At 33.8% G+C, this 23,609-nt stretch overlaps 1 protein-coding gene across 5 annotated transcripts in view; it reads left to right on the forward strand.

The window, feature by feature from the left end:
* The window catches only part of RB195_021446 (uncharacterized protein), a gene marked incomplete at both ends in the record, with an annotated part of 22,399 nt that extends 6,606 nt beyond the window's left edge, over positions 1-15,793 (forward strand). The window contains 10 exons of one of the 5 annotated variants that reach the window (XM_064208183.1): positions 5,499-5,545; positions 5,677-5,808; positions 5,898-6,092; positions 6,421-6,603; positions 7,481-7,613; positions 8,711-8,833; positions 8,965-9,084; positions 9,165-9,329; positions 15,393-15,497; positions 15,752-15,793. In XM_064208183.1, the coding sequence (XP_064064062.1) occupies positions 5,499-5,545; positions 5,677-5,808; positions 5,898-6,092; positions 6,421-6,603; positions 7,481-7,613; positions 8,711-8,833; positions 8,965-9,084; positions 9,165-9,329; positions 15,393-15,497; positions 15,752-15,793 (1,245 nt within the window). Of the gene's footprint in view, positions 1-5,498; positions 5,546-5,676; positions 5,809-5,897; positions 6,093-6,420; positions 6,604-7,480; positions 7,614-8,710; positions 8,834-8,964; positions 9,085-9,164; positions 9,330-15,392; positions 15,498-15,626; positions 15,645-15,751 lie in introns of those variants that run through there. The other 4 variants (XM_064208180.1, XM_064208184.1, XM_064208181.1 and 1 more) reach the window with 4 other exon arrangements.
* Between the last annotated feature and the right edge of the window lie 7,816 nt (positions 15,794-23,609).

Below are 23,609 nucleotides of genomic sequence, written 5' to 3' on the forward strand. Positions count from 1 at the left end.
CCAATATGGTTCCATAACAAGGTTTTAATTTCGTCTCCAACGCTTTTTATGCACAATCCCACGCTTTTGCTTTTTGTTATTCAACGAAATGTTTTGTGAAAAAAATGATCTGGTTTTTTAGAAATTCTATCTCAGACGAAGATTACATACTTTTGTTGTTTAATACAATGTTTACAAGTTAAGGGTTGTAAATAAATGCTAGTCTATTTCTCATAACATGTCTTTTTTTTCGAAAAAGGAAACGGAACAACGTTATTATAAAATGTTTCACCTATTGAACTGGTTTCCTGCGTTAACAAAAGTAATTTGCCCTGTTTTTTTTTAAATCCACTTGTCAACGAAAAGTATTTTCGGTGGAATTTTCGTGTTTGGAAACGACATTCACCTTTTGTATGTACTATGGTTTTATTTTCACGGTGCATAGAAATTGAGATCGCATTTTTCGGTTTTTTGTTCTTCTTGCATAATTTTTGATTTATAAAAAACTGATCATGCATTCAACAATGGCTCCAAATGCAATCTCCCTTGTCCTCGTCTGCAGTAAGTAGAAAATCAGGGGGACAAATTTAGAAATTTTGTGATGCGATTTTAGTTACAGGCAGGGATGTTTTAATGATAAATTAATAATGTTATAACTCAACTAAAAAAACGTTCAGCAATGTTTTCTTGGAATGTTTTACCCAAGGGAATAATAGCATTCCTAAATATTTCCACAAGCACTAACATTTTTCTTCTTACTTTCGATGTCCTTTACATAGGTTTTCTTTCGGATAATTGCAGGATTTACTTGGATTTGTTCATGCGGAAGATGTGAGATGTACGTATTCACATCTTCTAAGCGTTAGGATAACTCAAAATACAAATAAATTTTTTTTTGACTTAAGGAAAGTTGTAATAATCGACGTGATCCTGTAAAACAGAAGCACTTGGTTTCTTTTTTTTTCTCTCGTATACTACTCCATATAAGTAAAATGAATTTGACCCAAATTCATTTTAAATCGTTTTGAAATATTTTGTTTAGAAGATGTTCTTGAAAATTGTGGCCCAAAATAAGAATGAATTCGAATCCTAGCAGAAACAAATGCTGAAATTCGTCCTCAATTTCTTGATTTCTCTTTAATGGACTTGAATGTAACGGGAAAATAAATAAACAGATAAAATTCACTGCTGAAATTTTGTTTACCGTTCCATTAGCATAAAGTGTTCGCCCTTTTTCATGTTCTATGATATGCTTGCTTTCACTTACATTTCAACTAGATAAAATTAATGTCACATCAAATTTTATGCGATTTATGGATCCTTGTCCAATTACCAGTCTTTGTAGTAGGGAGGGGTCCAGAACAAAAAAAGAAGAAGAAGCAACGTGAACAGCGTAAACACTTACGAATTTGCATTCGTATCCGAAAAATTAAATTCGAAGGAAATATAATTTTACTTGCTAAGCATAAAAAAGAAGTCGATCTTTTCGTATCTTACACAAACTTATGAAGTTGTACATGCATGTTCGTGTCATATCATATTAATTTGTGTTGCTGATTCTCGTTGATTCCAGAGAGAGAGCCATATCTCTATTTCTAGGAATAGATGTTTTTTTTTTCATCGTCAGTCAAATCATTAATCTCTTCAAGAGGTGTTACTGCTCAATTTTTTGTTCTTTTCCGAAGGTAATTAATCTGAAACGGTTTCGGAATTGTTTCTAATTCTATTCTACATTTTTATTCTTTTTTATTATTAAAGTTGTTCATAACTCATATGGAATATAAAAAGATTGGGCACGCAGTCAATTCGGCGATGGCAAAGTTAATCGGAATTGATATGATTTGATTTAACGGATGGCATGTGCCTCATTTATTTGCAAGCATAGACCACAGCTTGAGAGCTTCTCCTACTACGAATATTCCTCCTTCGTATGATCTTTTTCACCTCATAATCCTCTAAAAAAATATTCAAATGAATATTTTCGTTCCCATATTCTATCCTTATTTTCTAGTAATAATTTCTATTATGTACATTTTATTATTTTGTTTATATTTATATTCATTTATTTCTATTATCTATATTTTATTATTATCATCATTATATACATTTCATTCCTAATTGTTTTTCACCGATACTCAAATCTATGGATGATTTTCTTCCATTATTATGCAAATCCTTGTAAACGATTCTAATCATTTAAAAGAAGTCCGTTCGAATGTATGTTCTATTGCTGACGGAAGTAAGAGTGCACGAAAGCGGAAGTTATCCGCTGTAAACTAAACTAATTTATGTAAAATCCACAATTCCATAGAGCACGTTCAATCTTCTTTAGCGGAATCTTTTTTTTTCTAACACGACAACGCATTAATTGTGTAACAGAACCCGCTGATTTTGTAGCGGACGTCCACGACTGCAGCCCCTTCGGCACTCATTTCTGTTGACCGCACTCAGTGAGCGCTCAATCTGCATTTCAATTATGGCTGAGTTCCCTATAGAACCTCAGACAGCGAGGATTCCGTAGCCAATAGATTCTACATTCTTAGTGATCTATTTTTAAGATGTATACATAGAGTATTTAAAGTGTTAGAGTTATTTTACTTAATTATTTTCTCATTTTAGATCAAGTACGATTCTTTTTTTTTTCAATTGGAGACAAAGTATATTTTCGAATCTAATCATTGTAACCACTCGTATTCCTCGCAAAATTTGGAAAAAAAAAACATTTTTTTGATGGCCAGTTTACGTGATATCCATTCCCGTCATTTCTCTTCCTGCGATACTTTTGTGAAGTTTCTAAATCTTCTACCGCTAGGAGCTTAACAGTTCAACGAATAGCAAGGGCAAGTTATCCATTTTCAAGTCTTCAAAACTCCCAAGAAAGCTTACATTTTGCAACGTTGCCTCGGGGGTTTTTTTTTATTGCTCATCTTTGAGGATTCTATCAGAAAAAACATCAAACGAGAAATTATCCGAGTTGTTAAAATTTTTAAATTCACTGAAAACATCATAAAATCATCATAGTTATCATTTAATGGATTCTGTGTACAATTACAACTAGTAACTCTTCGTATCCGGAAAGATCGTTAGTGGTCTAATTCATAATAGTTGTAACGAGATTTTTCTAAGCAACCATTTTTTTACGACAGAAATAAATTTTATCCTATGGCAACCGAACAATACTCATTCGTGGATAAGATTTAGTCAAAGTAATTTTGTTTAAAAATCTACTCGTTGCAATTTTTCTACGAAAAATCAAAATCTCTTCATTTTTTTTTGATATAGACCTCATATCGGCGGTGTTCTATTACATTCCTAGAAGGGAAACGTTTGGATTATTTTCTTAAACAACCATTTACGCCTTATTTGTTGCGTTTTGAAGTGTTTTCCTGTTGTTGACTAAAGGAATGCTTGTCTAATGTTACACAGAATGTTCACAAATCATCTTCCTGAAAATATCTGGTGTTATTCTTTCTTTATGTGGAATATGAAATTTTTTGAGGAAAGGTGAAAAAAAACGAGGACGTTCGGATCAGCTAACGATGATTATATTTGTAGTTGACGATGGTGGTAGTGATAAAGTATAGAGATCGTTCTACACCTATGTATAAATTATGAGTGAATATAGCTAAGAGGCACTGAGGCTAGTGTGGAATTATTCATTCCATGCGTAAGTGTGAAGATGCAACCACGTCTCTTTTTTTTTCGCTTCAATCTGGAACTACATAACATTCAGATATTTGATTACTTTCCATCCTCTAATTTATTTTATTTTCATAAGGGTTGAATCGTCCCGGTTAGATTTGTTGTACAGTAATTTTTTTTCTAAATATGAGCCTGAAAATAAACTAGTAAACTTGTCGTTATCCTAAGTATAAGATTCAGCTGCTTAATCAAAAAAAAAGAATTTTGTGAATATTGAAATATATGCGTGTGAATACTTCATTATGCCAGTCGATTTAATTTTTTTTTCTTGGAATCTTTGCTTCAGAAAAAATTTCAGATTCTACCCTATTCTTGAATAATGGACGTTATCAAAGTCTATCGCAGAGTTTTTTTTTTCCAACAACCAAAATAGTTTTTTTTTCTTTTTGTGGACAAATATTTCGTTGAATACTTAAGTATAATGCATATGTATTCATAATCCTCAATGCTATTTTTTGATAATAATAATATGTATAATATGTGTATTCCTCCTCATTGCTATTTTTTTTGGTGGAAATTATGTTATTTCAATGTGGGTGTATATTGGGTAGTTTTTTAAAATCTACTTTAGCCTCTCATATTTTGAGGTACATTTCGAGGTAAGACCAAATAGCGGGAAAAAAAGTCTCGTATTTGCATTCGAGAGGTTTTTTTTTCCACTCAGCAAATCCTATTTCCTTTAAAGCTGTACCTATAGAAAGGTATGGGTATCCTAATCGTCTTTGTTATTCCGATAGCTTACCTATCATTAGCGAACGCAATCCATGCTTTGACGCACAGCTTAGTCGGCCCGATAAATTGTTTCCGCAGCCCGTCTTTCTCGTTTGATCCAAACTATGGTTGCTAGATTAGGACCTCCTTTTTTTTTGCTGCTTCTTTTTTTTGTAATCTATATAGTCTTATAAGAGCTTTTAACATTTTTTTCTACTGGATGAATCCTAAATGCTAATCATTTCACACTTTTACATTTATTAATTTACACGGCTGCCTGAAAAAAATAGTAAACTTGTCGTTTTCCTAAGTATAAGATTCACCTGCTTAATCGTAATCAATCTTCTACTCATAATTACTAGTAAGAGTCGAACTATACGACGACAAAACAATTTAACTACTAGGTTTTTTTTTAATAACTAGTTATATAAGAGTTATTCATAGTGTTTATGTGTAGTTGTATTTCTAAGAAGAATATTCGTTGAAGAAGATTATGAGAAAACATTTTGGTAATCCTACTATTACGTCAATGCTATAATCAATGAATTTCGTTCGTGGAAATGTTTGCGCTTCATCCTCCCCAGACCAATATGTATTGAGGATGAGATCTGCTCATCTAATCCAGTAGTGAAGTGAATCAAACCGCCGTTCAATCTCAATGAGTATACGCTTCGTACATCATGATGAGTGCTTAAAAGACTCACCTAATAGTTTCGATTTTCTCCCTTATTTCCTCCCCCCTCCTTTATTCTATGTATTACCTCCTCATCGAATAATCATCAACCACGCCCAACAAATATCGTTTCCGTTCCCTCCCGCTCTATCTCTCTCTTGTCGTGTTTTTTTTTCTGGATTAAGACACCGTATCACACGTCGTTTTTTTTTCAGCTGCCTATCATTTTTTAAAAGAAAGTGTAAAACATTTAATCTTCTGAAATAACTTGTAGATTTTTGTTCCTAATTGATATTTGCATCCATATGAACGATTTTTTTTTGACGTGTACATTCGTTATAAATGCAACATAACGTTGTCGAAAACGACAGAATGTCAGGAAACGCCCTCGATTTTACTGGAAGACGTTAATCCTCGTCTGAAGCGCACTGCAATGAAATGGGACAAGAATGCCTCCTACTATACACTACAAGCATTATTGTTAGACTTTCTATTTTTAATATTTATCAACTATGCAAATAAACATATTTATACATGTGTTTATTTCCACTTTTTCTGCAAACTAATCTTTCCTACATTTTTTTGATGATGAAGGGAAAAATTGATTATAGGTCAACCTGGGAACGTCGAGACGATTTGATTGTTGTATCCATATGGCTTGTAATGTTAAGTTACGCATTAATATCGAATGTACTAATTCTTGTCGGGATCGCACGTAGTTCCACTATGCGAACGGCTACGAGGTAAGCTTGATTGGATTTATTTTCGGTGTTTTCGCAGATTTTTCATTAATTTTTATTTCAAAAAAAAGTAATCGGAGTTTTTTTTTCAGCTACTGGTTTATAATTTCTCTTGCTATATGCGATATTGTCATGATAATTATATCGTTGGTACATTTAGTACCAGCAACAGCATTTCATGATGCATATGTAGAATTTTATTCGCTCAGAAATATTCTTATGATATTCTTCTATGACCTTTTTTGGTATACGGGAGTTGTGCAACTTGGTTTAATGGCAGGAAATCGGTTTGTTTTTTTTTTCTTCGATTTAATAGTCATCAATTTTCGTAGTTTTTGTACCTAATGAGTAGCAGTTATTTAGTTGTAGCAATGGCTAATTTCATGTAGAAGACAATTGACTATAAAAAATTATAGTAAAAATTAAAATATGATTTCCAAGAATTTTTCTTTTTTTAAAGGAATAATTAGGTCTAATATTCAATTAAAAAAAATTCTCTCGGATTCTGATAATCTCTAGAGATTTATAATGATGTGATCACCAGTTTTTTTTTTCTGGATTTTACTTGTACATTATATCCTGAGATGAACGTCGTTAAGAATGAATTAATTTCAGATTTGTTTCCATTGTATATCCTATGGAATATAAGAACATGTTTTCACGAAAGCGATCACTTTATTTGATCCTTTTCGGATATTTTCTTGGATTTCTCGTCTCACTTCCAACACTTTTCCCATGTTGCCATACTCTATGGAATTCCGACTATTATATTACGGTATATCAACCGATGGATACATGGTGAATTTTAATCAAAATTTGTTCAAGGCTTATTTAAGAATCTTTGTTTAGCTACTTAATACAAAACAAAAATTCATAAATCCTTAAGAGATTAGAAATCTCGCAAAATCCTCTTATGGTGGCATTTATAGCGTTCTTAAAAATATTCATGTACATAGAACGTCAAAATGATAAAAAATATCAGCGAAAAAATACTATTAACAGGTATTCTTTCGCTTAGGTGTACTGTATTGAGCTGTCATCCCAAATATCATGTTTATGTCCTTTCTGAATCCATGTCCAATTCGATATGAATGAAGATGATACGTGTAACTCTCGTAGAGCGCACTCCTCCGGCTAAATCTCGTTACATGTATTTTTTTTAAAAATGAGGAAATCTAGTTTGGAACTCGCAAGCACTCACTCCTACGCAGAATTCTGGTCCAACTGAGCTTATTAAATGTTATTGAAGCCGTATGCGCTTATGAGTAAACGAAACTCTTATTTATTTGGTTGGGCCCGGATCATAAATCTGCTAACCATTCATAATTTTAGAGGAATATTAGAAAAACAGATTTTTTTTCCGAGTCCTAACAAATAACTATGGATAACAAGTATAATAGTAATGATAGAAGATGTGATGAGGGCATTTTGTGTGAATGTTACTGTTCCTGGTTACATCTACTTCCTGAACTCCATTCGAGGAAGAGAGGAGGAAAAAACACGCACGAATCTTGCAAGAGCAAAAGCCGGAAGTCGCCAATGTTCCACGTCTAATGGGAGCCAATTTACCACTTACGTGCTAGATTGCAGTTCTCGTTTTTCCATGAACTCTTACGGATCGCTACGTATGGGATTATTTTGTTGAAAAAATTATCTTTTTTTAAAATAATTATAGGTATAAATACGTTGATATGGGCGTGAACAGCATCTCGCTTTTTATGATGATCATGTCCTATGCGGTTATAATCTATAAGGTTCGAGAAAGTGGCCGAGCAATGGCTAAATATCAACTGACAATACGAACACGAGTAAGTGCAAAATTTAATTATTTTAAAATAATTTCCTCTAATAAATTGACTTTAATTAGTAAGAAAAATAGATGAATAAAAAGATGGATATAATAAGCATAGAGCATAAGAATAAGTGAAAGAAAATAAGAAAAATAAAAGTTGGGGACAAATTTAGACTGGAATTTTTTCCTTGGCGAAAACTTTTTTTAGAACTGAACCTTAATGAATTCTATAAAAATTGAATTTTATACTGTAGAATCACGCGAAATTCTCCTCATTTTCTCAATAATTTTTCTATATAATTGTACTTTAGTGACAGGTTGAACATAGCAATTAATAGATTTTATTTCCATGAAGCAGCTAGTAGCCGAAATTCTTCCATCTTTATAGCGGACTTCTTTCCTTTCCGCTCCTCTATTTTCTTTCAATTGTCCACTGTTTTCCTCGAAGTTTTCTCTGGATTCATCACGAATGTGGATTCGTTTCTCAAGAAATCGTCATCTATTTTCTAGTAAAAACACTTCCTGTTGGATTATGACTAATATTTTCCTAACAAATATTGTTGAGATGTTATTGTTTACATGTTTATGTGAATTACAAGAATCTCACATTGTGATTTGGCCTGAGGTAATTGACAAAGCGTGAGAATTTTTCAGAATTAAGTTGAGCAATGTTTGATTTGATGATTACTGATATTTTGCATTTATTGCCCAGGAGTGCACATGAATGATTAGAATATTAACGCTATTCAAACAAATTCAACGATGAAAAAATTGTTTAATTCACCAACATCCCATTGATAATAGAGAATTCAGTCATGTGACTGAATTCCATCACTAACAGAGCGTTAAATGTCCTGGGAAATCCTGAAAGCGTTCCGTTAGAAAATGAAACATTCAGGATTATGATAATGAGAACTATGATGCATCAACAGCTCCGCTTTTTCCTCTCTAACGCTTCTCTAACTAATAGCATTTTCCTTATTTCCTGGGATCGCGCTGGATTTTCTGGTGTTGGTGGCGATGATGGTGATGAGTGGTGGTGGTAGTGGTGGTGTGTAATCCCGGAACACTGCCGCTACTACTAAATGAACATAGATCCAACGATTTTTCCAGCAACAACATGCTCTTATGTCGGGAATTTCGTTATCTTGTCAGATGAATGGATGCACGAGAATGTCATCGGTTCGACCACCTCGTAGTCAAGTCAGCAAGAAAGAAATGCGATTGTTTATACAGGTAGGTAGAAGAACGAGAAAAAGAAAACAAAACAAGAAGAAGATAGGTGAAGATGAAAATACAAAGAGCAAGAAAGAAAGAAAAAAAAACAGGCCTCCGGATGTATGCAAATAGATTCATTATTATTTCAGTTTTTTGTGGTATCCTTGGTTTTCTTGCTGACGTGGACTACGTGGCAATGGCTTCCGCACATGTCCGGTTCAAAATGGGCCTACTTTGTGATGACATCATTGTTCTTCATTAACAATTCAGTAAGGATATCACGATATTCCTCAATTTTCCAGACGTAAATGATATCATTCACGTAAGATGTAACATCCGATGAATTTAGGTAAATCCTACTGTATATTTACTTTTTAACACGCAACTACGTCGTGAACTTCATTATCTGCTATGTCGACATCATGCCATCTCATCCGTACAGAATAAACATCGTAGGACATTATTTGGAAAACATGGAGGAAATCCAGCCGACATCAAAACAAAGGTAAATATGGTCAGTGAACATTCTATTTATTTATTAATTTACTTTTGTGGAAACTGTTTCAATCTTACTTTACTTAACTACAAATTAGATTTAGCAAGTAATTAACTTATAAGGCAAAAAAATTATTTTCCTATTGTTACTTTTCTAATTATTCTCTTATATGACTAACTAAAACTACTGTTCCTTCATGTATCGCTTATGCGATGAACAGGAAACCAAGAACCTCCAAACCAAAACCAGGAATCCACCAAAAACCAGGAAACCGCTAAACCAAAACCAGGAAACCAGTAGTGAACGATACAGTATGTAGTAGGGTCAAAACGATATGAAACACGGTACAATTACGTAAGCGGCTGCGCGAGAAGCGGCGCAGCGAAGCGTAGCGGTTAGGATCGAGGTGAGACCGTCATGAACTGCAGCGAAGAATAGTGCTGGTAAAGGTCCTCAATCGATCCGAACCGCTACGATCCACCGCATCGCCCCAAGCGCAGCCGCTTACGCAACCGCACCATGCTTCATGTTGTTTTGACTCTACTATACAATCAGTTTGCTACGATTTCTGGATTTGCAAACTACGGTGAAATGTGGAAATTTCTGTAGTACTCTAGTGATGAGCGCCGGACTTTTCGTACTAGGACCTACTAAGTGAGGATTTTTGTTCACGCTACCCTCACTAATTCATGGACTCGTATCGATAGATAAAAATTGTTGTACAATTTGGTGTCACCAGTGAAGCTCTTTCTATCTTCTGGGCAGACTAAGGAGGAGAATGGCACTTTTCGTTGCAGAACCTGCCTTAAGATATTTGTTCACCTCCTCTGTACAAATTCGTATCATTAAAATGACATATCCTGTGATGTAGCGTTGAGGAATTACTGTATATATCTCCATTCTCCATTATCCATGCGATAATTCACGACATGGTTCCGAAGTGTTCTTATTGAAGACTGCAGTATTCAATTATGTTTAGAGCTGGGGTTATTTATTTCTCGTCCTTTTTTTTTCAAAATCCTGTCGACGTTACTTTGATCCGTTCGTTTCTAATGAGAGCATCCAATATTTTTAGGGATTTTTGGAAAAAGTGTTGACATTACTGCAAACACTGCACGGTTTTTATCGTTTGAAAACGGATAGCCGTTCCAAACATCCTGTAAGCGAAAAATATTCGAGCCAACCATGATAGGACGAAAAAAAAAACCCGAGCAGTTTAAATCATTCTTATTGAGAGAAAGGAAACGTCACTTAACCTCAAAATATCCTCCAATGATATAATGATTAATGCAACTAATAAAAATATTAGGGAAATATTAAGAAAATATTCGCAATTGATATCTTAAGGTTCTCTTTATGATAATTTTCGGACTTTGTTGTTTGCTTGAAGAATTTCTGGTGGTTTTATATAATTTAATTACGATTTAAGAATTAATATATGTGCAGAAATTTAGCGGTGATTTTAAAAGAAAGATGAATTTTGAAGAGCTTCAATAATGCTATGATAGACTAAAGTAGTATTATTTCGCTATTCCTATTTCCTATTCTGTTAGAAGAAGCTGTTTTGTAAGATTCTAATCAAATTGTTGACGAACTCCTGAAGAATGTAAAAGAAAAAACATCATTGGATAGGAAAGCTATGTCCATAGATTTTCACCAGGATAGGACATGTACCTCCCCTCAATTGTGCCGTTTCGAAACAAACAGAAAGAATCGTTTCACATATTTGAGCACTCTTTTTCTATTTTTATAATTTTACAGTTCTGAAAATATTAAAATAATCATAGCACTGTAATACGACTTTGAAGACGTTTATATTTAGGTTTGAAACCTAAAGATCCTAGAGAAAAAAAAAACAAAACAAGGAGAAAAATTCCGCTCAAATATCTACAGAGTAAGTTATCATAGATCGTCACATCTCACTTGTAGTTTTATATTGATATTTTTAATAATTTAAAAAGCAATATGGTGGAAATGATACTAATTATTAAGTTATTAAAATGACAGATTGTTTTTATACGCTAAAAAAAGAAAAAAAAAGTACTCTAAAGTAATAGTAAAAAAGTAAGTAAGTAAGTGTAAGTAAAGTAAAAAAGTACTGTATTAAAATTCTCAAGTGTTCCACTTTTGAAAGAAATTTCCGGGCACTACTTTTTTTTTGATACTAGTAACACTAATATTATTACTAATTAACACCTTGATGTCACTTAATAACAGTGAAGCAGGGAAGAAATTATAAGGATTTTAAATTTCAACATCTCGGATATGTTTTTCCAAGTAGGACAATTATGAATACGATTCGACAAATTACTGTTACTCGTCGTTTTCTCAAATTTCACTGTAATAAAGGATATAATTGTTATCCATAAGATAATTACACTCGTTTGAACTATTCATAAGATTTATCTAGGCGAATCAAATCATATATAAGAGGGAGAGGTAGTGGCAAATAACTCAATTTCTATGCTACATGCTTTCTACATGCAAAATGAGGAGATTCAAGAGGAAATGAAAAAGATTCCTCTTCAATTCAGTGCATTTCATTCGCAAATAGCAGAACTCTTCTCTTTTCTATCCGAGGGAAATTCCCTTAAAATACATCACAATTCGTTATTGGACAACGAGAAAATCCGTATGAGGAAAATGTTGCGTTGTTGAAGAGACTGACTAAAGATCTGTTTTTTTTTTCTTTTCACTTCATGCTTAAAATCTCCGTATCACGAAGTTGACGATGTTTGAATCCGCATAAGTAAATTTCAACGAATACATAGTTATAGGGTTGTAGTTCACGTGTGTGAGTATGATCACACTCAATTTTTCTCTCTTACAAAGAAGAAGGCGTGTGAAACAGCGGTGTATGATCCCGTATCCCCAACGATGCTACTTATGACGCTATAGAATTAATATTCACTAGAATTAATACTAATCATGCTAAAGAAAAAAAAAACAGATTCATCATTTTTCAACGTCCATACTCCGTCCAGTATAACACAAATAAACAGTAGAAGCTACCCTACAAGCACAATCGAAGATCGGCGTCACTCTGCAAAATGCCCGTGTTTTATCGCGTAATAAGTCGCATCGTTCAGGAGATAGGACCACCAGAAGCTGTTTCAGACGACTCTTTCTGGATTCATAAGGGGTGATGAGCGTGAACACGGTGTTACTCGTAGACTACACCTTCATTCCTATTTGTGGAAAGATTCCAACATCGTCAACCTTGTGATACGGTGCCTTTAATGGGTTTCAAAAAAGGAAGAGTAGAAAAAAAATGGAAAGGTTGCGTCTTTTCAAATCAATTATTCCAAATAGAGATACTGTTCAGAACATACCGTCCCTAATATCAATATGATAATCCGCTAAAATCTTTCTTCCTCACTGAAAGCCACTTTTGCTTTTCCTGAAATCTTCTCTGGAAAAGGTACAGTTTTTGTGGATCAGACAAATCTTATTTTGTCGATATCCGTTGCACTTTTAGTTAAATTGATTGCATTTGCTAAGTAATTTCCACTTGTCTAAGCAGAATTCCAGACATTTGCCTTAAGGGTAATGTGCAATATCGGAGCGGTAATCTGATTAAGTGTATTACTCAAAAGTAAGTATGCTACTCAGAAGTACAACCGTCAAAATCCTCACTGAATCTAGTTTCTGTAGTATTTTACTTTGTTTATGGATAAATCAATGATATTGTTGTTGATTTCTGAGCAAAAACAAAGAGTTCTCCAAAAAAAAAACGAAAACAAAGAGGTAAAATATGGATAATTATCGTCACAACTAAACAATTCCTCCTGAGCACAGACGTCAGCGCTCATCTCAGTTTTTATGTCCCCAATCTCGTATTTCAACCATATATGGATATAATTTGTACTAGATTTCAGCCAAAGTCTCTCGATTTTCAAACGTGAGAATTTTTAAAAAATTTTTCAACGTTTTCAACACACAATATTTGTAGAGCTATACGAACAACTATGAAAATATTAAGTAATACAAAAACACCGTTATGATCTACCTTAACGAAAATTCTGCAACTTGTGGCACGTAATGTAAGAAAACCAAACATTAAGGGTGAAATCAGAATACGGTCAATTTTTTTCTAGTTGTTCTATTTCTATTAGTCAGGTAGAAAGAATTTCTGCATGAAAAATTCGATGCTGCGATATCTGGAGCTATTTTCTGGGAAGGAAAAAAATAGTATTCGTTAAATATATTGCATTTGTATCCGATGGAACTGAATTTTTTTTCCTATGGAAGCATGCCACAGTGAAATTTGAGAAAACACGTGAAAAATTAGTCATTTTTGATTCGTGTTCATAATTATCGTGTTTGGAGAAACTTTTTCGGGATATTCAAACTGGATTTTCCCATGAATTCTTACCAACACATTGCATTGTTATTGAGTGTATCGAGAAAAATTACGAAGAAGCAAACATTCCCTTGATCCTACCTTTACTGCAGTTATGAGTTAGAAAAAATTAGCCTCAATTTCTCTAGGCCAGCCATTTTTTACTCACTACTAGAAAATTCTAAGAGACGCCATTCACGTTACAGGATTCCGAGACAAATCCTTGGAAAACGCAATGTCTGCGGCGTGAAATTAATCGCTAGATGTACTTAAGGGAAAAATCCTGTTATTCATTGGGAAACTGATTCATTCTTCATTCCCAACATGAGTTTTTCTTAAATGTTATGTATGTTCTCTGGAACATAAAGGGAGCGTTCATTTTTTTCGTAAAGAAACCTTTTCCTGTGTAAGATTGTGAATTTCTATTCATTTCTATATGAAAAAGGAAGAAGTCATTGTTTTGTTTTAGTTCTTTAGGAAATTTTTTTGAAGATCCACAGCGAATATGAAGATATTCCTTCGCTTTGTTAGCAATTTCTATTACTAGATCTTTGCCTGATCCTAAGGACAGGTGTGGTGCAGTCGGTAAAAGGTTCGCTGTGGCCGCACGGTCGATGGTTCGAAACCGCCCTAGCGCCAACCAAGTCTTTCATCTCTCCAGGGTCGACGAATTGATACCAGATTTGCATGGGAAGATAAAACACTGAACTGATCATCGGCTGGCGTCCACAAGTCATTCTATAGGCTTACACGGATCCTTAACACGGATCCAGATCCAGATCACTAACGATTACGAATTTGAGTAAAACGTGTGTGCGTTTTCAAGTGGATTGATATGCCAGAGACGTTATCCTGAACTTACAATTTTCTCCGGATCAGATTGTTGTGACAAGCCACCAGATAATTTAAAATTCATATTAGTTTAGTTGAAATCAGCCCAATACATGTTTTTTGGCGACTTTTGATGGCTAAGAAACGTAATGCAATTGGACTTTTTTTCACAATGTACTATAACCTCATTCGTTTACTGATTTAATATTAAACTTCTGAATTTCCGTCAATAATAAGACGTGGAGAATGAGATTATACGGGAAACTTCTATCGAGAACTCAGTTCCTTACTCCTTGGTTATTGATAGGCGTAAGTAATTCTTAAGGGATCAGAAGCTTATCGACATAAACTACCTGGTTTATGGTGTTGTTGTTTTCTCGTTGAGCACAGCATCGCTACATTCCAATGTTTTCCTGTTCCGGAATCGAATGGGTATTCAAACGAAAACTATTTTTTAAACTATCCCCACGTTTTGATTTATTCATGGCGATTACGACACGACATATGAGGATTTTTGGAGTGGGGTAAATCCTACACAAGCTCACTTTAGTATATTTATGAAAGTGCCGAATATTTCGGAGACACCGTTGCCACAACAAACATTAACTTCGGTTTCTGAGCAGAATGATAAAATATCCTTCCTTACGATCATATTATTTTCGTTTCATACATCATCGAAAACATATTTTCGCATGAATAACCTATACATAGAGTATGAAAACATAGCACGAACGATTTCTGACACTTTGCATTGAGGGAGGAATCGATTTTTTTTTGTCTTGAGGAAGAACATATGTACATATTTGGATACTGAGCTCTTCATAATTTTGATTTTGAGGTTTATGAAGAGAAAAAAGTGAAAAATTTTCACAACTCATTACTCTAATTATAAAAAAATTATTCTCCAGACGACAACTGCTGGTGAGGAAGCAACACGTTCACTCGATCCTGCTCATTCACTATCATCTCATACTACATCAGAAGATCATGTGAAATCACATCTATTAATTCAAGTAAGTTTTTTTTTCGATATTAAAAATTCTAAAAAAATTGAATTCAACGATCAGGGTTGATCGTTGCTTTTTTTTCTCTCAAACAACTAAATTCAACATTCATTTTAAATAGTGGTAGCGTTATTTCAGGAAATCCTCTATGTGTGAAAATGGTAAGCAGAACAATGTTTTGTGTTGATGCTGCTATGCTAGATCCCTTTCGCTTGGAATTATATTTTGAAAAATTCTATTTTATTAAATGTTTTCTATTTTAGAATGGAGAATTTATCGACAAGAGAACAATCAGTGCTGTTTAGCAATACGAATTTGGAGTTCAACGTCAAAAACACCGTATTCCAGTCTCAATCTCATCTTTTTTTGTTCGTTCAATTTTTATTGTGTGTAATTCTGTTTTCGATTGGCTGCTGCCTTATTTTGTTTCTTGATTTAAAAATTTGTGTTCTAACACATTAATATAGGGACTCTTAGTTCTCTTTTTCTTTTATGAGGATGTCAAAGAAAAGGGTCATACGGAGTCTGTTGATTGATTTCTGTTTTGTGCCTTAGCGTAGTATAATAATGTTATGATGGGACCCAGCCAGTTGGTGCTATAATCAAAATTTTCCCACTTTTACTATACTCACAAAGAGGTCAGCTGAACCTCAAAAATTTTGTTTCAGTTGATTTTTATTCCACATTGGTCATAACAATTGTTTAGATAGCTCTCATGAAATTTATGACATTTATGAAGGATACAAAACGCCTCATTCCAGAAAATCTTCACTTTTTGATTGAATCTTTATGGGTTTCCGATGCAATTTTTCGGAAACTTTTGTCAGAAAATGGATTGTAGTTGAGTCAGTTGAGGTACTAGAGTCTCGTATGAGGTATAAAGAACTACTTACACATTTAATAGAGGATATTTCAAGTAAAACCATATTCGTTCAATTTTGTATGCATGAAATACAAAACAAGCAGGAAAGAATATGTTTGACTTTCAGAATACTCCAACTGCTGAAGAAATTTGGAAAATGGAGAAATATGAGATCAATAAAAATAAGCAAATAAGGGACAACGCGTTTTTCTTTTCCTGATGAACTACTCCAAATTTTTTTTATAGGATATTTCACATGTTGACATTTTGAACTGTAATGATTAAAAAGTGCTGGGACATTTCCGGAAATTATTGTTTCTTTCAGTTATTTGATTACTATTCTATTGTTCAAATGCACTTCCACAGTTTACGCGAACAGAATTCTTTTCGGGACTCAATAATAACAACTTGATCCTTGCTTTTTATTAGTACCTCATGAAAATATTTCTAGTTTCTGTTCAATGGTACCAACTGGCATGATCATCAACATGATAACTATTTTTTTTACATAGCTGCGCCATTGGTATGGACAGTTACAATCAATACAGACGTTTACCTTAAATTACATAGGTAATGGTTTAAAAATTGTTTACATTTTACCGTATTTGATGTAATTCTATTTCGCTTCATATTCTGATATATTGTAAAATGATATTCTAGTGCTGTATCAGCAAACATATAATGTCAACATACCAGAACTTTTGAATTGTCAATAAGTTCAATGAGAAACGCTTGAATATTTGTCATTGTCAAAGATGCATTTATTTCAACAAATATCGTATGTTGCATAATTTTTAATCGTGTACACTTAATGCTTGTGTCAAAATAGAAAATGTATGCGAGTAAAATTCACGGGGGTTCGTTCATTATTAATGTTTAGTGTTCATCACATTTTTTTTTTCAGAAAAAAATCCTTTTTAGTGCCCTCTTCATTGTTTTCGGTGTGAAAAACGTTCAATATATATATATATATATATATAATTTGTAACTTGTTAGTTTGTCATTTGTTTTAGTCATTACTTTCAGATTCAGAGAAATTGAGGTGACAGGAACGCACGTAAACCCATATACGTACACATATAAATAAATAAATAAATAAATAAATAGAGAGATAAGTAAAGAAATGAAATCTTTTTTTTCCCAAAAAAAGGAACTTCAAGCTGCAACTGTTTTTGTCCATTTTAAGCACAAATTAATAGAAATGCACAAATTTAATTCAATAATCTACAGAAGATCGTTCCCGAGTCTGAAGTTAATCTGAACATTGGAGGTTCGTTGAAGGTGTAAATGTGTAAAGTTTCTGACCATACTCCATTATTGAAATAATACATAGAACGGAAAAAAAATGAGTCTCAGTAAAATATTATCGTAAAATAATCCTATCTCACAGTCTCATCACGGACAACATTCTGATGTATGCGACTAAAATACTGTAAATAGAAGGAAAATTTCGAATAATTTAGACAGAACAATGCAGGTAAACGTTTTTTTTTATAAATTTTCAGTAATAATAATAATTATTGGTCACATTTTCCATTCTACAGCTTTGACAGGTGTTCTAAATTTGGATTGTTGAAAAGGCAGTTATTTTTAAGTGGTCCTGAAATAAAGGCAGATGAAATATTTTAAAAAATCACCTGTGTCATTTGTCCTACTTTTGATCTTTGGCTCGAGCGAACACCAATAAATCCACCTGTCCCCGAGAAATTCGCTCACTTCATTTGCTTACTTAAGGGACGGATGGAGTAATATCTTCAAAGTTGAAGTATTTGAAGAGAAAATCTAACTATTCGAACGACAACTTTCCGTTTTATCCGTTGTTTCCTGGATACCAGTTAATTACGACTTTTGATCTACGATTTGACCGCAAAAACGAATTGCGTCTTGACCTACGTAACATTTGGGTGGCCCAGTCATGTGAGTCCAACATACCGAGCACTGCCGAGTGCATGAGCGGCCTTGATCTTGGGTCGATAACATGAGGTAGATCATAGGATTTTTTGTACCGTTTGCTTGAAATTTCAGTGTTGTCAATTTTTGTTCATGATTTATAAACTGTAATCACAATGATTAATTTATTATTTGTTACAAAAATATGTTTTCACTGTTACAAAAATATGTTTTCATAATGAACGGAACAAAAAAAAGGAAGTTGGAGCAGTTCAAAAACGATTTGAATAAAGAATAAGTGAGACTTGCTAGATCTTGGACGCTGGTGACGCATCTAGATTTCAGGATTCAACTCAAGAGTAAAGAAGATACTATTTCTAGTTCCCTCATGTTAATAATGCAGTACAATAGTAAACACAAGACAGATACTGTTGACAGGGCATGTTTAGCTGCGTACGTGGATCACCTAAAAGTTCTGGAAGGCTCCTAATCAGAATTCCTCTGATCCTGAGCAATAACAACATTTTTTGGGAGTCTAAGAAATGGAGTTTGCCTATGATTCAAGAGTTTTCACCTTTTGGACGATTTTCTCCCGAATTTGGACATGTGGAGATTTCTAGAAGGAGGGAAAACGGAATTACTTTATTTCGGTCGCAGCTTGGCTCAAAAACAAAATATTGTGAGCCAATGACAACCAAGTACTGATTGTGTAAATCCTTCTAGAAAGGAGTTTTTTTTTTGAAGTAGTGTTAATCTGTTACAGTATTTTCGGAGCTAGAAAAAGCTAAATTGTTCTGGATAGCGAATGACGATCAAAAAATTGATAATTGTCAACAATCAGAACAAAATATAATTGATGTCATGCAATACAACGTACACAATCCTTATAACCCGTACAAAGATCTCTTCAGAATTTCACTTCTACAAACATGGGCTACATTTAAAATTTGTATGATTCTATTTCACGAATCATCCTTGTCTCTAGATCTCATATTTGTTACAGAAATCAAATAACATTCTGTTCATCTGTCAAAAATCCTACTATCAAAACATTCAGCTTAGTAGCGCTTTTTTAGAGATCTTTTCTGAATAATGCCAAAGAAGAAAAGCCAAAGAAAAAAAGCCAAAGAAAAAAAAAGAGGAGAGAAGAAAAAAATGTGATTTTGAAGGATATAACGCTACGATTGCAGGGAGCTGCTTGATCTCCCGCCACTTCTTTCGCTGTTCTCGAAATGTGTCGAGCCCGTGGTAAAATATTAATATTACTTGGGAAGTATGGTACCTTTCGTAAAAATTCAAAATTCTTCGTACACAAAACATTCTCTTCCATCAAATTCTTGTGATAACTCCTCCATTTGTAGTTAAATTTTCTTAAAATAATTCGATTTTTATTGCTATGCAGCCGCAAAGAGCGGTCACTTTGCTCGCTCTCCTCCTCCTGCATGCGAGGCACAAAATTGCTCTGAAACCATTATATTACCGCGCATTTTCAAAGTTTTATTTCTATTTTTTTCCTTGCTTTCTCCTCTCTTTTGTTGTTTTCCCTTATTGTGTGGAAATTGTTTCTTGTAATAAATTTTTGCATATCTTTTCCCAAAATTTGACTTTTTGCATTCTGGAATTTGGAAATCTCAAGGTGTTTTGTTCTGGGAAGGTAATCAAACGATCAACACCTATCCCTGCATGAAGCACATCCAGAAAGTGGCAAAATTGTTGCGCAAAAAACGCCCAACAATCCTAGAGGTCGCACTGCTGCATGACAAGGCGAGACCTCACGCGGCAATTTCTGGAAGATCTGTGCTGGATGACCGTGCGCCACCTTCACCATAGGACCTTGCCCCACCCGACTATCATTTGTTTTCGCACCTTAAGGAGCATCTCTGCGATAAAAAAAGAAAAAAACTTTCGATGATCGCGATGACCTCAGGGATGAACTTAACGACATTTTGTCATCGTACCTTCTGGAAGCAAAAATTCTGAAAAAGTCGCGCACATAAAGTAGTCTCGCATGGCTACGTCTCCCCAACGATGCAACCTATTACGCAACAGAATGCGGGCATCTCTGTCGGTGGTCTATTATCCGCAATCTTATCGATATAACTCATACAAGCACAAAAATTTGTCTCAGACAAACAAGCGTAGACGTGCTACGAGTTGTCCTCACTCCATTACCCGTAATAAGTTGCATCGTTGTAGAGACGGGATCACGCAGACCAGTGTTCTGTCTATTTTTCCGGAATACAAGCGGGATTGTAGCCGGCCATTCTTTAACTCATGTTCTAACTGCTATTCCTTTCTATGTATTCATGGAGAGATTCCAACATCGTCAATTTCGTTGTATACTTTTTCTTTGACTAAGAGTTTGTTTTTTTAAACCGTTGTTAAGCAGATGAATGTACTTTTGTTTGTAATAATTTATTATTTCCTCTCAGTAGTGTAGCTCTAGTGTAATGCCTTTCCTTGCTGCTATTCTCATTGTTAGTTCTTTTTTTTTCTGATTAACCTCATCTATACAAACTCACTTTTAGAATCCTCTGTATCTTGTCTGATGTAGTTAGATTTGTAGTAAGCGGTTGTTGATATCATTGGGTAAATTTCTAGATCGCTTAATGAATAAATGTATAAATATTTAAATATCAACAGAGTCGATGTGTATAATAAATTGTATAATAAATTAATACTTTTAGCTTTCATTTGATCTTAGATAGGTGTGTGTAAATTTTGCTTAGAATCGGATAAACCGATAGGTTGAGATTTTCATGGACATCCTATTAGTTCCACGTTTGGCTACCCAATCATTTTCACCGAACAATTTTCGCCTGTCCATAGAGTTTTTTTTAAAAGGAAATTCCCAAGAAATGCTGTAAATTACCAGAAAATTCCAGTGTTTGCGGAAGTTGTTTGTGTTTTATACATGGAATAAATATTCCTTGCTTGCACTTTCGTACACAAAACTTGAGATAAAGGTTTAGTATTAGTATCGTTTGATAATATTTAATTTTATATTTCTTACGCTATTAGACCTATGGAAAAAGGTCCATTATTGTTTACTGGGCTTATATAGGAAAAAAAAGCTTTCTGCTACATCTAGGGGCTTTATTTACACTGCACCCTTATTATAAGCCAAAATAAGAATATTCTTTCTCTTAAAATTCAATTTTCACACCGTATACGTTTAAAAAAGTACTTGTGTTTAAAAACCAAGGTTAAAGGATCCCGAGTAAGTGAGGTAAAACGTCTCACTTAAGGGCATCACCCCGCGAATCTGGAGTGGTACAGATTTCCGGTAGAGTATTCGTATACGGGATCGTAGATTAAGGAGAAAAAGGTGATTCCGTCCATTTCTTCCTAATTGCCGTAGAAAACGGCACGGAAGATACGGCTTCGAGCGTTCCTGCGCACTATTTTCCACAAAGAGTTTGATTGGAGCGCGCCAGCCTTGTGCACGCGCGAATTTTCCGGGCTGTTTTTACGGCAATCAGGAAGAAATGAACGAAATCACACCCCTCTCCATAATCTACGATCCCGTCTACGAATACTCTATCGGAAATCCGTACCACCTCAGGTTCATGGCGTGATGCCTTTAATGCATGGATCAAAGCCGGCTTCAGTATTTGAGACTCCTAAGAGGAACCTCGCTGAAATCTCAAATACCTCAATCTGAAACTCAGATGGTCATATCAACCTCGTGCATTGTTTTAAATATAGAAAACTATACCAAATAAATTAAATATTGTTGATTGTATATAATCTCATAGAGCTCATTTTTTTTTCTGATATTTTTCGCAGAAGTTATTATTTGAATGGTCTAGGGGAATAATGAATACGTGTTTGATTAGAATAGAAAACCTTCATCTAAGCTACATAATTACATGTTACATGTTGTCGGAGGGAAAACATTTCCAGGATTACAGCGTTGTAGCAGATCTTATTCCTAGAGTCCTTCCTGATTTCAATCAAATCGCAACGATTACTTCATATCAGATGTTCTGTCAACTCCCGGCAAAAAGGATTGTTAATCTAATTTTTTTTAGTTTCCGTTGTTATTTCTGCCGAAATTTCTCGCGGAAAAATGGTTCTAACGTTTTATTCGATTTTTATTTTCATATTCTCATTCTTCTCTCGTATTTTATTAATTATCAATGATATTTTGTACTGGAAAATGTAGTTTTATCCAATTTCTTTTTTTTGTGCTACTCCCTATGTGTTAATGAGTTGAGTTACATGATGGTAATCAAATTGAATGAGTAGAAAAAATATAAAATTATGTGAGAAAATAATAATTAATTAATAAAGATATAAAAATATATAGGATAGCTTATTGTGACGAAGAAATCTCCCTAATCCGAGAACATATGTATAGTTGATGTTTCCTGGGAAATTTCCACTCGTTCACTATTGAATATGTGGGGGGGGGAATGATTGCGCGTATACGTTGCTATGGTAGCATTACGTGGGTGACGACTGGCTTTGGTCCATAACAATTACTTCAACATATCCATTTTTGTATATTTGTGTGTGGGAAATCTATTAGATTATTTCAACCGTTTCCTTTTTTTTTTCGATTTCTCACTTTTTAGTTTCACACAATTTCATTTACTTTTATTTTTCTTCAATTTTTATTCGCATATATTGTATTTTATTTCATTTCAATGTCAAGATATTCTATTTGAATAATGTAGTTTTATCAATAATTTCCTTCTGTGTACTCTTTTACATGCTGATAAATTGTCATTTCCCGTTGAATATCGTCTTTTTTTCCGGTTCAATTATTTTTATTTTTATTTCCAAATATGTCCCTTAGATAATTGTGCATGTGTGTAACAGTACATTATAATTATTGAATCTCGATCTAAAAACCTAAATTCAAAAAATTCAGGTCTGTTTTTTGGACTATTTTTAGTATGTTACATGATTTCATATTTCGTTTTTTTAAATTTTAAATTATGTAGCTTGAAAAATACATTGCTTTCGAATAGTTCATTTTTAAATCTAAAACATATTTCCTAGCAACGTTTTTGTGATTGTTTGAATTGTCAGAAAAGAATTGATATTCAAGAACTCAATTAAGGACAATAGGTAACATTAATATTTTAAAAAAAATTACATCGATCCTAAGAATTTAACTCTCCGGTTTTGTTGAATGCTTGAAAATATATTTGTTATTAAACGAATTTACGTGAGGAGTAACTACTGGAATAGGTTCCAGCACTTCAAAATACGTAATCCTTAATTGTCAGAACTTGTTCATTTTTTATCCTCTACGTTGTAAGGATAGGGAGGCAATTGTCGAACGTTTTCGCGTCTTCTATTGACATGACAACGGCTATAGAATTCTGTTTTCCAGAAACTACTAGGAATTCCTTTTA

Source organism: Necator americanus, chromosome X (genome assembly GCF_031761385.1).
Source record: "Necator americanus strain Aroian chromosome X, whole genome shotgun sequence".
Classification (NCBI taxonomy): domain Eukaryota; kingdom Metazoa; phylum Nematoda; class Chromadorea; order Rhabditida; family Ancylostomatidae; genus Necator; species Necator americanus.